General features: G+C 36.0%; 1 protein-coding gene across 7 annotated transcripts in view; it reads right to left on the reverse strand.

Annotated features, from left to right (window-relative positions):
• Positions 1 to 16,502, reverse strand: part of FBXW11 (F-box and WD repeat domain containing 11) — a 112,440-nt gene that overhangs the window by 65,588 nt on the left and 30,350 nt on the right. For 2 of the 7 annotated variants that reach the window (XM_031437784.2, XM_031437783.2), the window contains exon 2: positions 12,772 to 12,873. The exons of the other annotated variants lie outside the window; for them this stretch is intronic. In XM_031437784.2, coding sequence (XP_031293644.1) covers positions 12,772 to 12,873 — 102 coding nt within the window. The remainder of the gene's footprint in view (positions 1 to 12,771; positions 12,874 to 16,502) is intronic. 7 annotated transcript variants of the gene reach the window in all.

Here is a 16,502-nt window from a genome sequence, read left to right on the forward strand (position 1 = left end):
CCATTTACCTTTTGATCCAACAACCCCGTTTCCAGGAATTTTCCCTGAAGATACACTATAATTAAATAATAATATGGAAATACATATGCACAAGGTTATTTACTGGAGCACTGTTTGTAATTTCAAAATAAAAAAGGTGGGGGGGGAATACCTACATGCTCATACATAAGTTTCTGGCCAAATATACCATAGTGTCTCAACACAACAGAGTACAATGCAGCCTTAAGCAAGAATAAGGAAGGCCTCTATGGGCAGATAGAGTAATTGCCAGGATACATTTTTAGGTGAAAAAAGCAAAGTGCAAAAGAGTATCCACCTATATACTACCTTTTGTGCACAAAACAAGCAGAAATATAAAAATATACAAGTGTACCTGTCCCTTAATACATAAAGGATAAACCAGAAAGTAATGAAATCGGCTACCCAGTGGAAAGAGGATGGTAAGAATGGGAGAATGGGAATAGGACAAAAAGAACGACTCCACCTTTTTGTGTTGCTTTGACTCTTAGAATTACATTAAATGCTTTATATAAAAATCAACAAGGATTAGGGGAGAGAGAGATAGAGTATCAGCAGGAATAAGTGAACCTAAATATATTTCAAATGATTAACATAATCATATTTAATAGTGAGGATAAAACTACCCCAAGCAACCCTGGAACTCAGTAGTTAGACTACGTAGCCAAAAACAAAAGTTAATTGTAAAGAAGTATTCAGCATGGTTAGCACATTCATTTTTTACGACCTTGGTAAGCAATTCTAAAACTACTTAATCTAGAACTGAGCAAGTGAGTAAATGTATTGTGGAAAACAGGAGCCAGGCTTGTCACTGTCAGAGAAGGAAGTTACAAATACGAAAAGCGCCACCTTAGAAAACTAGAATGAAATCTGTAAGACTGGACTAGAATTGAAGACATCACTGTGAACTCATGGTTTTTAACACATAGAAAAGGAGGGAGTTTCTTGGTTTTTTGTTTTTTGTTTGTTTTTAAGAGACAAATTGTACATACTTTACCTAACACAGTTGGCTGAGAGAGCCTGGAAGCAATGACATCCAGCAGTACTAAGCACACCTACCATTCAGATCTAAATACTGTTCTTCACTAAAAGAAGCCAAGTCTCCTTGGAGAACTGACTGATTCCAGGGCCGAGTATGGGAAAATACAAGATGAATCTGGAAAATTTTTGTTGCAGCAGAAAAGTAAGGAAGTGCTTAAAGAATTACAAGGACAGATCAAGAGGATACAGAACTCAGTTTGAAAAGGCAGGCGCTGGCCAAACTTTCAACAATCTGACCATCAAAACAAATTAACTATAGTAACATTATAACCTATTGAACAAAATAGGAAACTACAAGTATATACTGTTAAGTGAATACATTGAAATTCTAATGAAAAGAGGACATTTATACAGTTCTAAAGTACCTCTCCACAAAATACTTAATTACAAAGAGAAAAAGGATAACTTTATAGTGAAGAAAGCTCCTAGATAACACCTTATTCAAGTAATCAAGATAACCACCATTAGTAATGAGACAAAGCAAAACCACATTAATACCTAATAGGATGCAATAAGAACACAGCATCACTTCTGCGATATTCCTTCCAAAGATGCATAAACTAAATCTAATCATAAGGAAACAGACAAACCCAAATTAACAGACATACTACAAAATGACTGATCTGTAATCTTCAAAGGTGCCAAGGTCATAAAAGTCCAGGAAAGACTGAGAAACTGCTCCAGATTGAAAGAAACTAAACTGTGACAACTAAAGGCAGCTCATTAGTCTGAACCAGATACCTTTGCTATAAAGGAGATCATACTGGACCTTTGATGAAACTCAGACTGAGGGCTAGACGGCAATAATGTATCAAATATTAATTTACCAATTTGATTCTCATATTACGATTATGTAGAACATCCTCCTTTGTAAGGAATATACATTGAAACATTAGAACCTGACGAAGCATTCAGTCAGCTTTACTTTCAAACACTTCAGGAAACAAAAAGTTTCTTAGTATCGTATTTACAGTTAACCTTGAGACGGCCTCAAAAATCAATAAAAAGAAATCTTTCAATGGCTGGTTTGCAATAATTAATATCCAGTACTTCAAATTCTGGTATCACATCCCTAGGAAAAATGTGCCGAAATCTTTTGTGTCGTTTTCACAACCAGTGTCAGATGATCTTAGTAAACATCTCAAACTATACTGACTGAGGACACTACAGACTCAGGGTCTTCCCCAAGCCACTCACTATCAGCTGACAATCAGAGGTTCATCCATCCACTTCTGTCCTGTGAACCCCACCAGATCCCTCTGGGCAAGGTTTCTTTCTGGAAAGTTTTTCCTTTGAAATTAATTAGGTGATGGCTTCTTCTGGTTAGCATTACGCTAATCCTTAATTTTCCACTTCCTGTTGTTTTACAGATGAAGGATTAACACTTGCCTTTTACTCCAAATTAAATGGCCAGGAAGCATCCTATAATATGAGATTTTACAAGGACTTCAGTAGGTGACCTGTGGTTTTTCTAAAGGGAGGAGGGGGAAGAAAGAATATTCCTTATATTAGGGTAAAGAGTTTTCATATGTAATTTGTCTACAAAGATGGGCAGCTGGTTCTCGTACTACCAGGCCGTAGCATAGTGCATGGCACACAGTAGGTAGTCAGTCAAAATGTACAAGACGTAAGGGTGATTCTATGCCTTCTTAAGTATTTCCTGAATAACCTCATCTAACCTGAATGATCTCAATTTTGAATTCTAGTCACAGCACCCAGGCAATTCAATAAGAAGGAATAGGCTGACACAGCTGCTCTGTGTTTGAAAATGTCTCTGGAGTTCTTTTCCTTGGCCAAGCATATCCAGCAGCATTAGACCTCTTTTAAGTAGGCCATGCCTCAGCTGACTCAACATATACTCAACTGCTCAGAGGAGAGAGCTGCCATTCGTGAAGAGGCCTGTGAATTTAGAATATACTACTGAATCACACAGATCAGGCTTGTTAAACTTTTTCAAAGTAACAACGTTCAATACTAGTGAGGGTACAATGAAATGCAACCCCTCTGGAAAGTAATGTGACAAGACATATACAGTGTATCTCCCAGAAATACATTCTAAGTAACTCAAAATGAAGGCAAAGATTTATGTACAAAGATGGGGATTAGTTTTTAATAATTAAAAATGAAGATTCTGAGCACTCAGAAAAATAACAAATTATGAGGTATTCATGAAATACATTACATAGTAATTTCAAATTATAATTATGTTATGAGAAAATTTTAATAGGAAAACATTAACACAATCATCCTGAATAAGTGTACAAAGCATATAAAGTATATAAGATTATATATATAATTTTCTCAACTATGTGAAGCATATGCATAGATTAAAAACTCAAAGAAAACATGCCAAATATCAAAAATGGCACTCCCTAAGTTGAAGATCATTTCTCCCTTGTCTTTCTACCTTTATCCTAACATTCTACAACATGCAAATTACTTCTATAATCAGGAAAGATTATTTTTAAGTGAAAAAAAAATACAAGCAGCTAGTGTTTTTTGTTTGTTTGTTTTCTGGTTTTTGTTTTGCTCTTTGTATTTTTTTATTGAAACATAGTAAGTTTACAATGTTGTGTCAATTTCTGGTGTACAGCACAATGCTTCAGTCATACATGAAATACATATATTCGTTTTCATATTCTTTTTCACCATAAGCTACTACAAGATATCGAATATAGTTCCCTGTGCAATGTTAAGTCTTCAAAACATAATCAATTTTTACTCAAGGTACTCCTTCAACTCACTTGAATACTTGGATGCAAAGAACTCAGAGAACTAAGTCCAAAGTAGTTCTGGCTATGACAGCAAGTATCACTACACCGTATCATCCTAACAAGCTCAGAGACAGTCATTCCTTCACACTCCAGTTCATTCTGCTTATTCAGGAACTATTCTAGAAACAGGTGAATTTATCACGCAGTGAACATTAAGATATGACCCATGGAACTTGGGATTCTGATCAGGGAGAAAGACAACAGACAGGAGAGAAAAAACAAACATGGAATATAATTTCAGGCAGAGTTAAGGGCTATGAAGACAAAATAAGACAGGCAGCTATTTTAGACTGGGCGGCCAGAGAAGGCCACTAAAGAAGAGAAATCTGACCGGGTAGGCTACTAGTGTAACAAGATAAATAGCATTCCTACTGCAGAATTGTCCAAAGATTTAGCAAACTCTATTTACAACTTAAAATACAGACACTCATCTTTATGAAAATAGTTTCTACTTTCAGAGGCAGTAAGGGACACTGGAACTAGAGAGACGAGGTTTAAATCCTGGCTTTGCCACTTAGCAGTTGTGCGCTCCGAGGCCAGTCACCAGCTCTTGCTCTCTGAATTTCAATTTCTTCATGGATAAAACAGAGCCTAGTTTATAAAGCTGTTTATAAAGTTGTTCAGAAGATTAAGAAACAGAATGTATGGGAAAGGCCTTAGTAATGTGTCTGGCCCTAAGTGTTATTGTAGATTCAGGCAATTAAACTCAACAGTTATGAAAAATGTACACCTAAGTTTACTAGTATAAACCATATTTTTAAAAAATCAAGTTACAATTCAGTATAAAGTATGAGCCTACATATAAACAAAAAACTATATATAAATAAATTATATATACATATATAAAATGTCAAGAAGAAAAAAATGGACACTGAAATGAAGAGAGATTATGGCTGAATGATTAATTTCTTCTTTATACTTCTTTATTGCCTAGAATTTTTGCAATAAAAAACTGTTACTTTCATAAACATAATATAAATCAATAGAAATATATAAAAGCAGCATTTTTACAAGCAACATAATAAATGTCTGTAATATGAGGTAGATCATGTCATTTCTGTTGAAAAAGTAAAAAGGGATTTTCTAATGTGGTCTGAATCCCATTTATCAACTTCCCTATCCTCAAGTTCTGTATCCTGTTAAACCTTATCCATCACGTACACTGTTTTGGAAACCATAAATTAAAACTGTTAGTAAAACAAGGTGTAGTTTTCATTTTCCCATAACAGAGGCTCTCTTCCATGGGAAATGTATGTGATTTCTTGAGTGTCTAAAAATATGTACATGATCAATGATGTTAATAAAGTGCTATTTCTTGAGTGCTAGCTAGTATTATATGCCAGGCATTGTACCACCATTAGAACTTTCTCCAGATATGAATTTACTTGCTGTTCTTCTGCTGCTTCAAATTCTGAGATCACCAAGTTATCCTGTTTTCAGAAAATATGACATGGAGATAATAAAAAATTTTTCAATTCATAGTAAAAACAGTGGAAATCACTTCTTTAAAAAAATGCTAAAACGTGTCTTTCTGTTTGGTATTTCAAACTTGTGAACTTACAAAGCTTATCATCATTAACAACACACTTTTGAACCCAGAAACATTTGTTGGCGTGTGGAAGTGGGGTGGGGAGGATTGAACATGAGAGATTATTACTTTTCTGTATAAGGATAATTTGTAATAAAACAATATATATACAAGACAGCATGATACAGCGTGGACTCAACACAACAACCCTATAGAGGTTGGTAACAGATGATGATAATAGGCAAGTAAAGAACAAAAGCTTGAAAAAGACTTCTGTGAGTAGGCGTCACTGGATACAAGGAAATGAAACATGAACATGTGATTTCAAATCAAAGAGAAAAGCTAGATCAGTCAATAGTATGCAAAAAACAGATAGGCCATTTAGAAAGAAAGTGGATCCCTGACTCATAGCATATACCAAAATATATTACAGAGAAACTGAAAGATTTAGATATAAGACATAAAGCCATAAACCACTAGAAGAATGGTAAAGGAAAGGAATGAGTATGATTACATATAAAGTAAAAATGTCTTCCGAAACTTTCTTCAAGGCACAAAGCGTTATAAACAAAACTGAAAGGCAAATGTCCTACTGGGGAAAATATCTGCAGTAAATGACAGTTACTCTATTTGATATATAAAAAGAGTTCCTACAAACCAGATTTTTTTTTTAAAAAGTCATTTTAGAGAAATGAAGAAAAGGTATAAAGATAACTCATAAAACAAGAAATAGAAATGGCCAATAAATAAATATGCATATATATAATATTCTACTTCAGTAGCAAATAAATTTTCACTACAATGACAACATGTTATTTTAAAATTTTCATCTATCAGAATGGCAAAGAAATGTAAAAATTAAACTATCCGATGCCATCTAGGGCATATAAAAAGGGAATCTCTTATCCACTGCTTTTAGGAGTATAATCTGACCCAGTTTGTCAAAAGCACAATTTATCAATCTAAAGTGTTTTAATGTGCACAGTCTCTCACCTAAAGAAATAATCTCAGGAGACTACAAAGACTTAGCTACAATGATGTTGTACTCAAAATGGCTTAAAATGTCTCAAATATTGGTAACAGGGGAGGATTTCTTAAAATCAGAAATGTACCTATTAAATAGAATGTTATGCAGTGATTTAAAATAATGGTAGAAAATCTTAATTCTTTGTGTTACTTGTCACTTTTTATTATCAGATTAATCTTGAACAAGTATAGGTTATTTTTAGTATTATTCTTAAAGTAAATTTTAAACATTTTAAAATGATATCTAGAGCTTATGACAATGAGCTGGATTATACACTGGTCCACCCTCCATGAATACAATTTATCCACACTTATCAAAATAAATCACTGCCCACTTTGTGACAAATCACTTAAGATTTCTGCACTCTCTATAGGTATGCTGTAATTTAAAAACAAAAACAAACAAAAAAATATACTCCTCTCCCTCAATGCCCCAAATCTATGGATGATACAAGTTGGTGAAATTCCCACTGGTGAAAGGGTTAGACTTCACAAAATCTGGGGACATGTCTGTAATAGGAAATTAAGGAAATGAAGGAAGCTGGAGCGTGGTTTTTCTAGCGCAAGCCCATTTTCTCTATTAAAAAATTAGGGAAAATTCCTGTAATTGTAGGGTTTCGTATCCTCCTATGAACCAAAAACCCCAAATATGCAATGATAAACAACATTAACTGTTAACATTTGTTGGCGTGTGGAAGTGGGGTGGGGAGGATTGAACATGAGAGATTATTACTTTTCTGTATAAGGATAATTTGTAATAAAACAATAAAACACTGATATTCTTTGACCAAGCAATTGTACTTTTAGGAATTTATTCTATGGACATAATCATGCAAGTCTAAAGATGTATGTTCACTGAAATTAGCAAAATGCCATGACAGAAAAAAACTGAAGCCTATGAGGTTCCTTTAACAGAGAACAGGATGTATATTTTTTAATGATAAAGCTAGCATGATGAAATATTATTGTATCTGTAAAAGAGTAGGATTTATATGGTTTTATATGCTGGTATGGAAAAATGGTCAACATCTTAATAATTAAAAATGTTATTAACTGAAAAATAATACATATAATATGGTTCTATTTGTATTTTTAAAACTTTTGTCTAAAAGGATAATGGGAAACTGGTAAGTGATACTCTGGGAAGTGAGACCTGGGGTCAAATGAAACTTTACATGTTTTTTATACTATCTTTGAACCTTGCTTAGAACTTTTTTTGCTGACATAAAACAGTAATTCATCAAACTCCTCTTTTTAAAAAAAAAAAAAGCCACCTTAGATTTGTTTTTAAGTGCCCAAGGAAAAAACAAAGTTGGAAAAGGAGAAAGTTGGACTAAAAATAGCATAATCTGAAAACTGTTCAAGGTTAAATTGAATGGTTCTCTTTATTTTTGTGTGGGTTTGGAAATGTCCCTAATAGAACTTTCCACAAATAACCTTACTAAGAGCCAGGCTATATCATGCAATAAATTCAGAGCTACTCCAGGTGAGTAGAAGTGGAAGAGGCATTATTCTAGGCCCTCCTTTATCCCTTTAGTGACTCCAAAGTCAAACTCTGGGGCTCTATGGGACATTTAAAACACCACTTCTATAATTATTCTCATCACTATAATAACATAAAGAACCTGCAAAATTTAATGGATTCTCCTCCTGCTCAACAGACAGGAGGAAGAGAGACCTTAAAATAGCAACAGATGGTCTCTCTGGGTGGTGAGGTTACCAATGGATTTTTTTTTTTAACTATGTCTAGTAAACTTTCTTGTAAAGAGAAAAAAATGCGTTTTTTAATGTTCATATAATATTACACTCTACCAGTGAACAACCCAAAAGGGTATTCCAAGCCTTCACATTATTGGCCCTAGAGTGCAACAGAATAACGAACAAGAAGTGATAAATCCTCAATGCTCATTAGGAAAAAGAGAAAGGCAGTGAGTTGGCACAGCCATGTCTGACCTGAGGAGACAGCCCCGAACAAAACACCTGACAACAGGGGCTGTATTAAATGCCCAGGCTTTTATCTTCCCTTATCCTGCTCTGGACTCTGAGACTGGAGTTCCCTCTTCCTGCATAGGGAACCAGGGGCAAGCAGGGAAAGAAACGGATTTTCGTTCCCTCAATAGCAGGCATAGTAAGGTGTAGCTGTTATCTTCCTCTACTTCACAAAACCTTGTAGGTAGACAGAACTACCAATAAGTTTAAGGATGAGGAAACTGAGGATCAAGAAAGTCAAGTAACCTGCCCAGCATCACAAAACTATTAAGTAGCAGGCAGAAGACTAGAATTGAGGTTTGTCTGCTTCAAAACCAGGATTCCTTCTACCAAGCGATCTCTCTTTTTTAAAAAAATATCCTCTCACGTTGATGTTGGTAGCTATAAGTTCCACCTGTAGCATTCTCAAACCCGTGTGGCTCACTATACATGCTGAAAAGCAAGAAAATAAGCAGCTATCAAGAAGTTCTATTAATTCCCGCCCAGCTAAGAGGGAAGCACTAAAACTTGACTCATGATCCTTGCTGTCATTCCAAGTAATCAGTCCCGCTCTTATAAAAAGCTTATCACTAACTCTTTCGCCAGCTGACCACTTGGAAATGGCATTCCCAAGACTTGTCCGTTCACTACAAGGAACCTCCACATTCCAGGTGTGTTAGCTTTCAACTTTTAATGCTAAAAATAAAGGGGAATTTGTTTCAACCCCAAAATGGCAATTGCCAAGTCACTACAGCGTGGTACCAGAGCACAGGCTTTGCAGTCATCCAGACCTAGGTTCATAATCTAGTTCTGCCACTTAAATAAATGTGTAACCTTGGGCAAGCAAATTCAATTCTATAACTTCATATACAAAAAAAAAAAAAACATGATAAATAACTTCTCCATAAAGGATTAAATCAGATAACCTAGTGCCTAGAGCCTAACACATAAAAAAAGATAAAAAACAAATGATACATATATTTATATATATATAATACATACATACATTATCATATATATGATACATATATGATAATTATATTATCACATATAATACAAACATATATACAAACACATATGGTCTGAACTCTTAATTGTCTGATGTAACAATCAACTGGCTGGATCTGGATATCTGAACCAAATGAAACACTGATTCATTTCAGCTTAGTTCAGAGACATCCAGATATTCCAGTTCCACTGCTCTAAAAACTGTTGAGGGTTAGTCTTAGTTCAAACTGCTTCACATTTTTTTAAGTGTGTGCGTGTGTATAGATATATTTGGCTCATTTCAGAGTTTTATTACATACACACACACACACACACACACACACACACACACAGACTTACTTTGTGGTTCAGTCTGGATTTTTGTTCACAGGTCTGCTACCACAGTGGGCTCCTTGAGAGCAGGGAACAAGTCTGTGCTGCTCATCTTTACATGCCCAGCACCAGTCTAGGCCCTGGTACACACCAAATGCTCAGTAAATATTCATGGAATTAAACTTGCAGAAAAACCACTCAGGAGCCTCACTGGCTTTATGATTCAGGAGGGCTCCTTTTGACAAAGGGAATGCAATTTTTTTCCCCTATAGGTATCTGGCAGGGTTTTCGTTTTGTATTTTCAAATAATGACTAGACAAGCCACACACAAGATATCTCAGTAGTAAAGTTTTCACAAAAGGAAAATGGAAAACTTTAGAAATAGTGGGATTCCAGTGTAGAGGGAAGGAAAAGCCGCTTTTGGAATCATGTAAATCTGGGTGGCTTGCTCCACCACGTCACAGCTACGTAGATATTAACTTGGGTCCAATCACACATACCACCTCTGAGACCTAGTTCCTACATCTGAAAGAAAGTAGTAACACCTACTGCACAGGGTTGTCACAAAGCTAATGTATGTGCAGCACCAAGTACAGTTGGTGGTAAGTGATTTTTATTTTTTAAGTCTTTACTATTCCTTTTCCCTTCTCACAGGTGGCAAACACTAGAGGGATTACATTACGCCCAAGGGCAACTACAGTACTATCTCTACTCCTGCTTTCCAGAAGGGACACTAATTCAACTATATAGACAGGCTAATTGGCCAAAGTTGCAAATGTTCATGGGTCCAGTGTGGTAATTTCAAGGGAGGCCCTTTTGTGCCAACTCCAGAGCCCAAGCAAAGTCAACCAGGCTTCTCAGGCAGCCTGCTCCTTCTCTTCTGGGGCCTTCTTAAAATGGATTTGCTAAGAGACACAATGTCAAGCAAAAGTCATCTTTGTGACAAACCTACGCTGTAGCATTAATAAGCAACAGGCATTCTTTGAAAAAGCCCAAACCCAAATTAAGTCACTAAATTTGTTTGCACTGTTTGGATACTGGAGGTTGAGAGGAGAAATCTAGCGTTAAAATAATATGTAAAAACAATGAGTATATAGAGAAAGAAGTCTTCCAGGTTCATTTATGTATGTTTACTTTGCATTCACAAATGGAACAAAATAGAGTCATGACTTGCTAGTTTCAATCAGCTGAATACATATTTCATTCTACTGTGCTGCATACTCTGTCACAAACTAAAGAACATTAAAACCTAAGTAAACAAAATTCCCTAATACACCTCTGAAGACAGTATTTGTTCCATTCACACTTCAGTGAGTATCTTACAATATTTCCACCTTATTTCAAGGTCCAATCAAGGCAAAGTTTACATTTTTTCTCTTAAATGATTTTCACTGGGAGAGATGAGTCAAAGAACTTTTAACACATTTTACGTTTCCATTTTCAACAAGGTAGGAACCCATATTTCCTCCCACTCACCCCACCTCCAGAGAATTCACAATACTGTAACTAAATGATGCCTTCCATTGGTCAACTGCTTTTACCTGAATGCAATAAAAATAAAGAATACACACTTCTAGACTTCATTAACAACTACAATTTTTCCCCTGCTTAAATTTCTGGAAAAAAAAAAAAAAGACTGGATCAGTCCACTAAAAGGCAACTATAACATTCAAGTAATCATTTTCAGAAAAATAGAGATAAAGATGTACACTACTACCATAATGTAAATATTCATTGTTTAGCACCAAGGAGAGCACATGCAGTAATGTTTGCTATTTCAAGAACATTTTTGTTACAGTTACATCACATGCAGGGAAGCTGCTTTCCCAGAGATAAATATACATTACACTGGAGCATCGCTGAAACAGCCAACCCCTGGACCCTAAGAGTTGTAACCCAAATTTTACATAGACTCTAAGACAACTGGATCTTATACTGAATTCAGTCTCTAATTAGTTGTTAGTGAGGTTCTAGTACAGTTTTCTAAAGAAAGCAATCTGAATCAATAACCACACCAGTGCTGCTCAGAATGTTTGCTTGTAAGTAAATAAAAAGCACATTTCCAATGTGAAGGAAATTTCCCTCCTTCCTGACTCCCCAGTTCCATTCAAAGACTGTAAACATGAATAGAAAGATAACCTTGAGGACAGTAAAGTCACCCACACCATCAATAACATCTAACTCATTTCCTGACTCTACAGCATTTTCCTAAAACAGGGCAGTCTCAACAGGATGCCACAAATTCAATATTACTTTTAAAAGATACATCAAACTGTCTGGAATATACAGTGATGAAAACTGAGTATTACTACTGAAACCATACTTAATTAAATTCATGCTTTCTCTAAACAGAGCTTCCCCAATAAAGCCACAATGTTTTCTGCCTTGGCGCCCTTAGAATCCATCTCAACAAGTGAGTCAGTTCAGCTGCACTCCTGCTAACAGTTTTTTCCTGAGCAACCCCTCCCACACCCCAAAAAGAGTTTTACTTTTATCTGTGGAATTCTCTGCCAGCCTCGGCCTGGAAAACTGGGTGGACCCCGAGGACAGGTGTCAGATCTGGCCTTTAGGGGGGTGGCCCAAACTGAGTCATTGGCAGCATAAAGCTGTGACTTTATAAATTTCAATTTGAGGCTTTATACCATTAGTGATTCTCTCTCCACTCCTTTATGGAAGGAGGGAGAGAAAGCAGGCCAAAAGGATGTTTCAAAATAGAAAAACCACTACTTTAATCATGAAACCCTCCCAACTCAACAAAGAACTGTTAAAAGTAGCCAAATGGAAATTGTCAAGGCTTTGGGGGCACATACACCACTATTAAACATGAGAATCACAGCTTCAAGGTGGGAGGGGGTGGATAAAAAGCAGGAGCAGGAAAAGAGGAGCAGAACAGGGCCCAGCCAAAGACCCATTTGCTCAGAAGGGCCCCTCTCGGTATGAACTCCTCCATGTGAGGCACCCAGGCTAGAGGAAAGCAGAGGGTTACACAGAACATTTAGCAGACTTAACATTGGATTAAACACACTACTGCAAGTTTCAACAAATGTTCATGGCATACGTAAAAAACACATTTACAACAAGAAAGAAGAGAGGCACCTGGAGACATCTGACACTGGGCATGCTCTGCAGGCAACTCAGTGCGCACATGCTCTCTACCAGGTTGGCGCAGCCTAGCCACAAAGACCTTGGCACAGAACACTGCAGGATGACAAAAAGGAAGGAAGAGAAGAAGCAGTTAGAGGCCGCAACAAATCACTCCTTCACACAGGCAACTTGAATGTTAGTTGGGCTGGGGGTGCACCCTTGGCAGCTTGGAGGTCAGGGGTGGTAATACAACAGAACTTACTGAAACCTTGGGAGAGGGCCCACTTTCTGTCCTACGGAGAGGAGGTTTCTGCTGCCAACCACTAACTCCTCAGGATACAGTGAACAGAACCAAGAGGGAGAGAGAATGTTTAAATGAAAACCCACTAAAGGGAACCGTAAAATTTGAGCACAAAACAAGATTAGTGGTGAGACTGTGACTCTCAGAAAGTAGTGGTTTCTGGTCTGTCATATGATTATAATTGCCATCATTACATCACCTGCTATGTGTCAGGCACTTTAAATGTGTTCTCTAATTCCCACACCACAGTGTCAGGAAACTGAGGCTCAGAGGTAAGTCATTTGCCCAAGGACACGCAGCAAAAGAGGGGACAGGCAGAATTTCAAACCTTGGTTGCTGCTATTAAAACCCACATTCATTCCGCAAGACTATGATGCCTCCCTCTGTTGTAAAAACTTTGATCACCTGAAATTTTATCATCTGGTACAGTTTTGCACTTTCCTAAATAAAATTATAGGAAACCTAGACACAGAGCAAAAAGAACAAGAAAGATGAGTGAAAGATTGACAGATACAGGAAATAAAAGAGCTGATAAAAACACATCTAATTTTGAGTGTCAATCACATCTCTGCCTTCCCAAAGAAAAAACTTTAGAACGTCATGATTTTCATTTTGGACTTTGCTTTCATTTGACACAAGTAAGAATTAAAAGCTTATTTCATTTAACCATTCCCATTCTCTTTTAAGAGCTTGCTGGTTTTTAAGGGAATTCAGAAAAAAGTAAAATACAAAAATGAACATATGCATTATAGCTAGTATTTTTAAACCATTAGATTATTTACGGTATTCAATCATTACTTTTTCAGACTTAAGGTCAATCAATTTACTCTGTTAAAATCAACAATCATACCAAAAAAAAAAACCAAAAAAAACTGAAGGTGGGTGTTTGGGTTCAACCAAAATACTCCAGAAGTCTGAGACCCAACCTCATGAACTTGTTTATTCTAGCTATAATTAGGATGGTTAAACATACTTTCCTGGGATAGTCCAGGTTTACGCTGCTCCCAGCTTTCACTCTCACATAACTTTCACTCTCAGCAGTGTTCTCGTTTGGTAGATAAATTCTACGGTCACCCCAACTATAATATACACAAAGACCACTATGCTTGAAATCAGACAGACCTGGGTTCCTTCCTATTCAGCATCTCCCACTTTCTAGTTACACGTCACTTACAATGTAACTAGAGTATTGAGAGTACTTAGAAAAGGCATTTAAAGAATACAAAACCAGAGGACTCAAATGGAATAAAAGCTGAGCAAGTTTTTGGTAACGATGAAAATACATTTCCAACAGTGTGCTTTTATTTCAAAGCTCCCCACAGCCAGTACAGGAGAAGTATGACTGATAGTCCAGGCACACACATTGTGTCACCTCAGACCTTCAGAGTGCCACAAAAGGTGATGCTGAATAAATGTCTGTGTAACATAATGAAAACTGCTGTCATTTATCAAGCTCCTGTTACATGCTAGGCAGCTGACATAGTAAACTCACAAAAACCCTTCTAAGACAAGTATTGTTATTCCATTTTGCAGATGGGGAAACCAAAGATCAGGAAAACAGTGCTTGATTTTTTGAGATAGAAAACTGTTCAAGGTGCAAGAGAACAAGGGCTAACTGATGGCAGAATTAGGACGAGAAGTTAATCCTGTCTGACTCTAGCCAAACACAAACTCTCTATCCAGAAATCCCTAGCAAAATGTTTAGGACAGAGAAAAGGCCCAAGCACGTTACGTATGTATACAGAGATGACAGATTATTTAATTTAAGAACTCCCAACATCTTCACAGTTCAATTTAAGTTTCTGTTTTGGAATCTTTGTCATTATCCAAATTACAGAATCTCTCAGATCTGAGAATAGTTTAAGGATTACACTTGCATTCAGCAACTAACACTAAATTAACATCAAAGCTCATCTGCAAATCAATTTTCATTTATTCAGTAAAAACAGGTTCCCTCTGCAAGGTTTAATGTGTATTTGCTCAAAGGGTAAAAAAAAACAAGGCGGCACAAGGTACTGTATCCTGATTAGATTCTGTTAATAACCTGAAATTCAAAACTTTAATAAAAGGGGGGGGGCCCACTTTTCACATTCAATAAATCAAAGAATCACAGACTGCTAGAACTGGAAGACCAATTAGCCCAAACTTTACCCCCTGATTTTAGAAGTGAAGAAACTAAAGCCCAAAGAAGAAAAGTAATAATCTTTCCAAAGTTTCCTACCTAACCATTTAATGACCTAAATAATACTTGTAAAAATATGGAAAACAATTAACATAACAAAAAACTTTTGAGAACTTAATTTCAAAGTATTAAACATTTATTACAAATATTTTTTAAAGCATGATACTGAACTTGTACATTCACCAAAAGATTTTTACAGAACCCTTAGAGGGTCTAACTTCTAAGAATTTATCTTTAGAACATCCATGGATATTCTGGGGTAAAGAGAGTGATGCCAATATTTATAAAAAGTATTAGAACTGCCCCACTTGACACTCAAATTATCTTGAAGCTAAATGACCAACCACAGCACTGAAAAACAGTCTTTACTCAACAGAAAATGCCACTCTAGGAAACACATCCATCTTTTAATAGTCTACAATTTTAAAAATTAAATTAAATCATTAAACCCTTAAAAAGAAGAAATCTATACCTGCTAGTCTAATTAAGGTTCCTCTTAGGTCTAATGGTGCAAGAGGACATTGATCTAATTTGAAAACAATGGCTAAAAATAAAGGTTCTGTATTTATCAGCCTAAGAGCATTAAAATGAAGCTCTGACCATAAGCACTAATTGATTCTTGAAGCTGCTAATTTTAAATTTAAGGAGGGGGTTGAAAATCCATATTGACTATTGCAGAATAACTATCACCCATCATTCTTTAACTGAATAATGTAAAGATTTCTTCTTATGAGCTATATTCACAATGCAGACTACTGTCTCTTTTTTCTTCCTTTCTTTTTTTAAGCTAACAGTGGTCTATCTTTAAACTTCTGGAACACTATCTCATTGTTAAAATATGTCTGAAGAACTTACCCTGATACCATGGGTATTTACCAAATTTAACAAACACTTATTGACCTACTTACTAAGCTAACAACAATACAAACTAAGCCTCTTTCCTCTTGAGATTTCAGCCTCAACACAAAGGGGATGCTTAAGAGAGGCCTTTCAGGGGCAGCAAACCCCTAAGAAATGTTTGTTATAATTTCACATTTAGCTATTTGTAATGACCAGTATTCTAATTTAGGGCTAATCACAAAGAACAAGAAATGATTCACAAGAGGTTCTAACATTAATAGCAAATACCCAATTCAACTGATTGTATTTCAAAGTTCTATAGAACGAAAAATACTATTAATCAAGGAAACTGATAGTGTTTATTAATTTTGTCATATACACTGTATAACAAAAAAAAAAAAACCAAAATCAAGGGCATCA

Source organism: Camelus dromedarius, chromosome 27 (genome assembly GCF_036321535.1).
Source record: "Camelus dromedarius isolate mCamDro1 chromosome 27, mCamDro1.pat, whole genome shotgun sequence".
NCBI lineage: Eukaryota > Metazoa > Chordata > Mammalia > Artiodactyla > Camelidae > Camelus > Camelus dromedarius.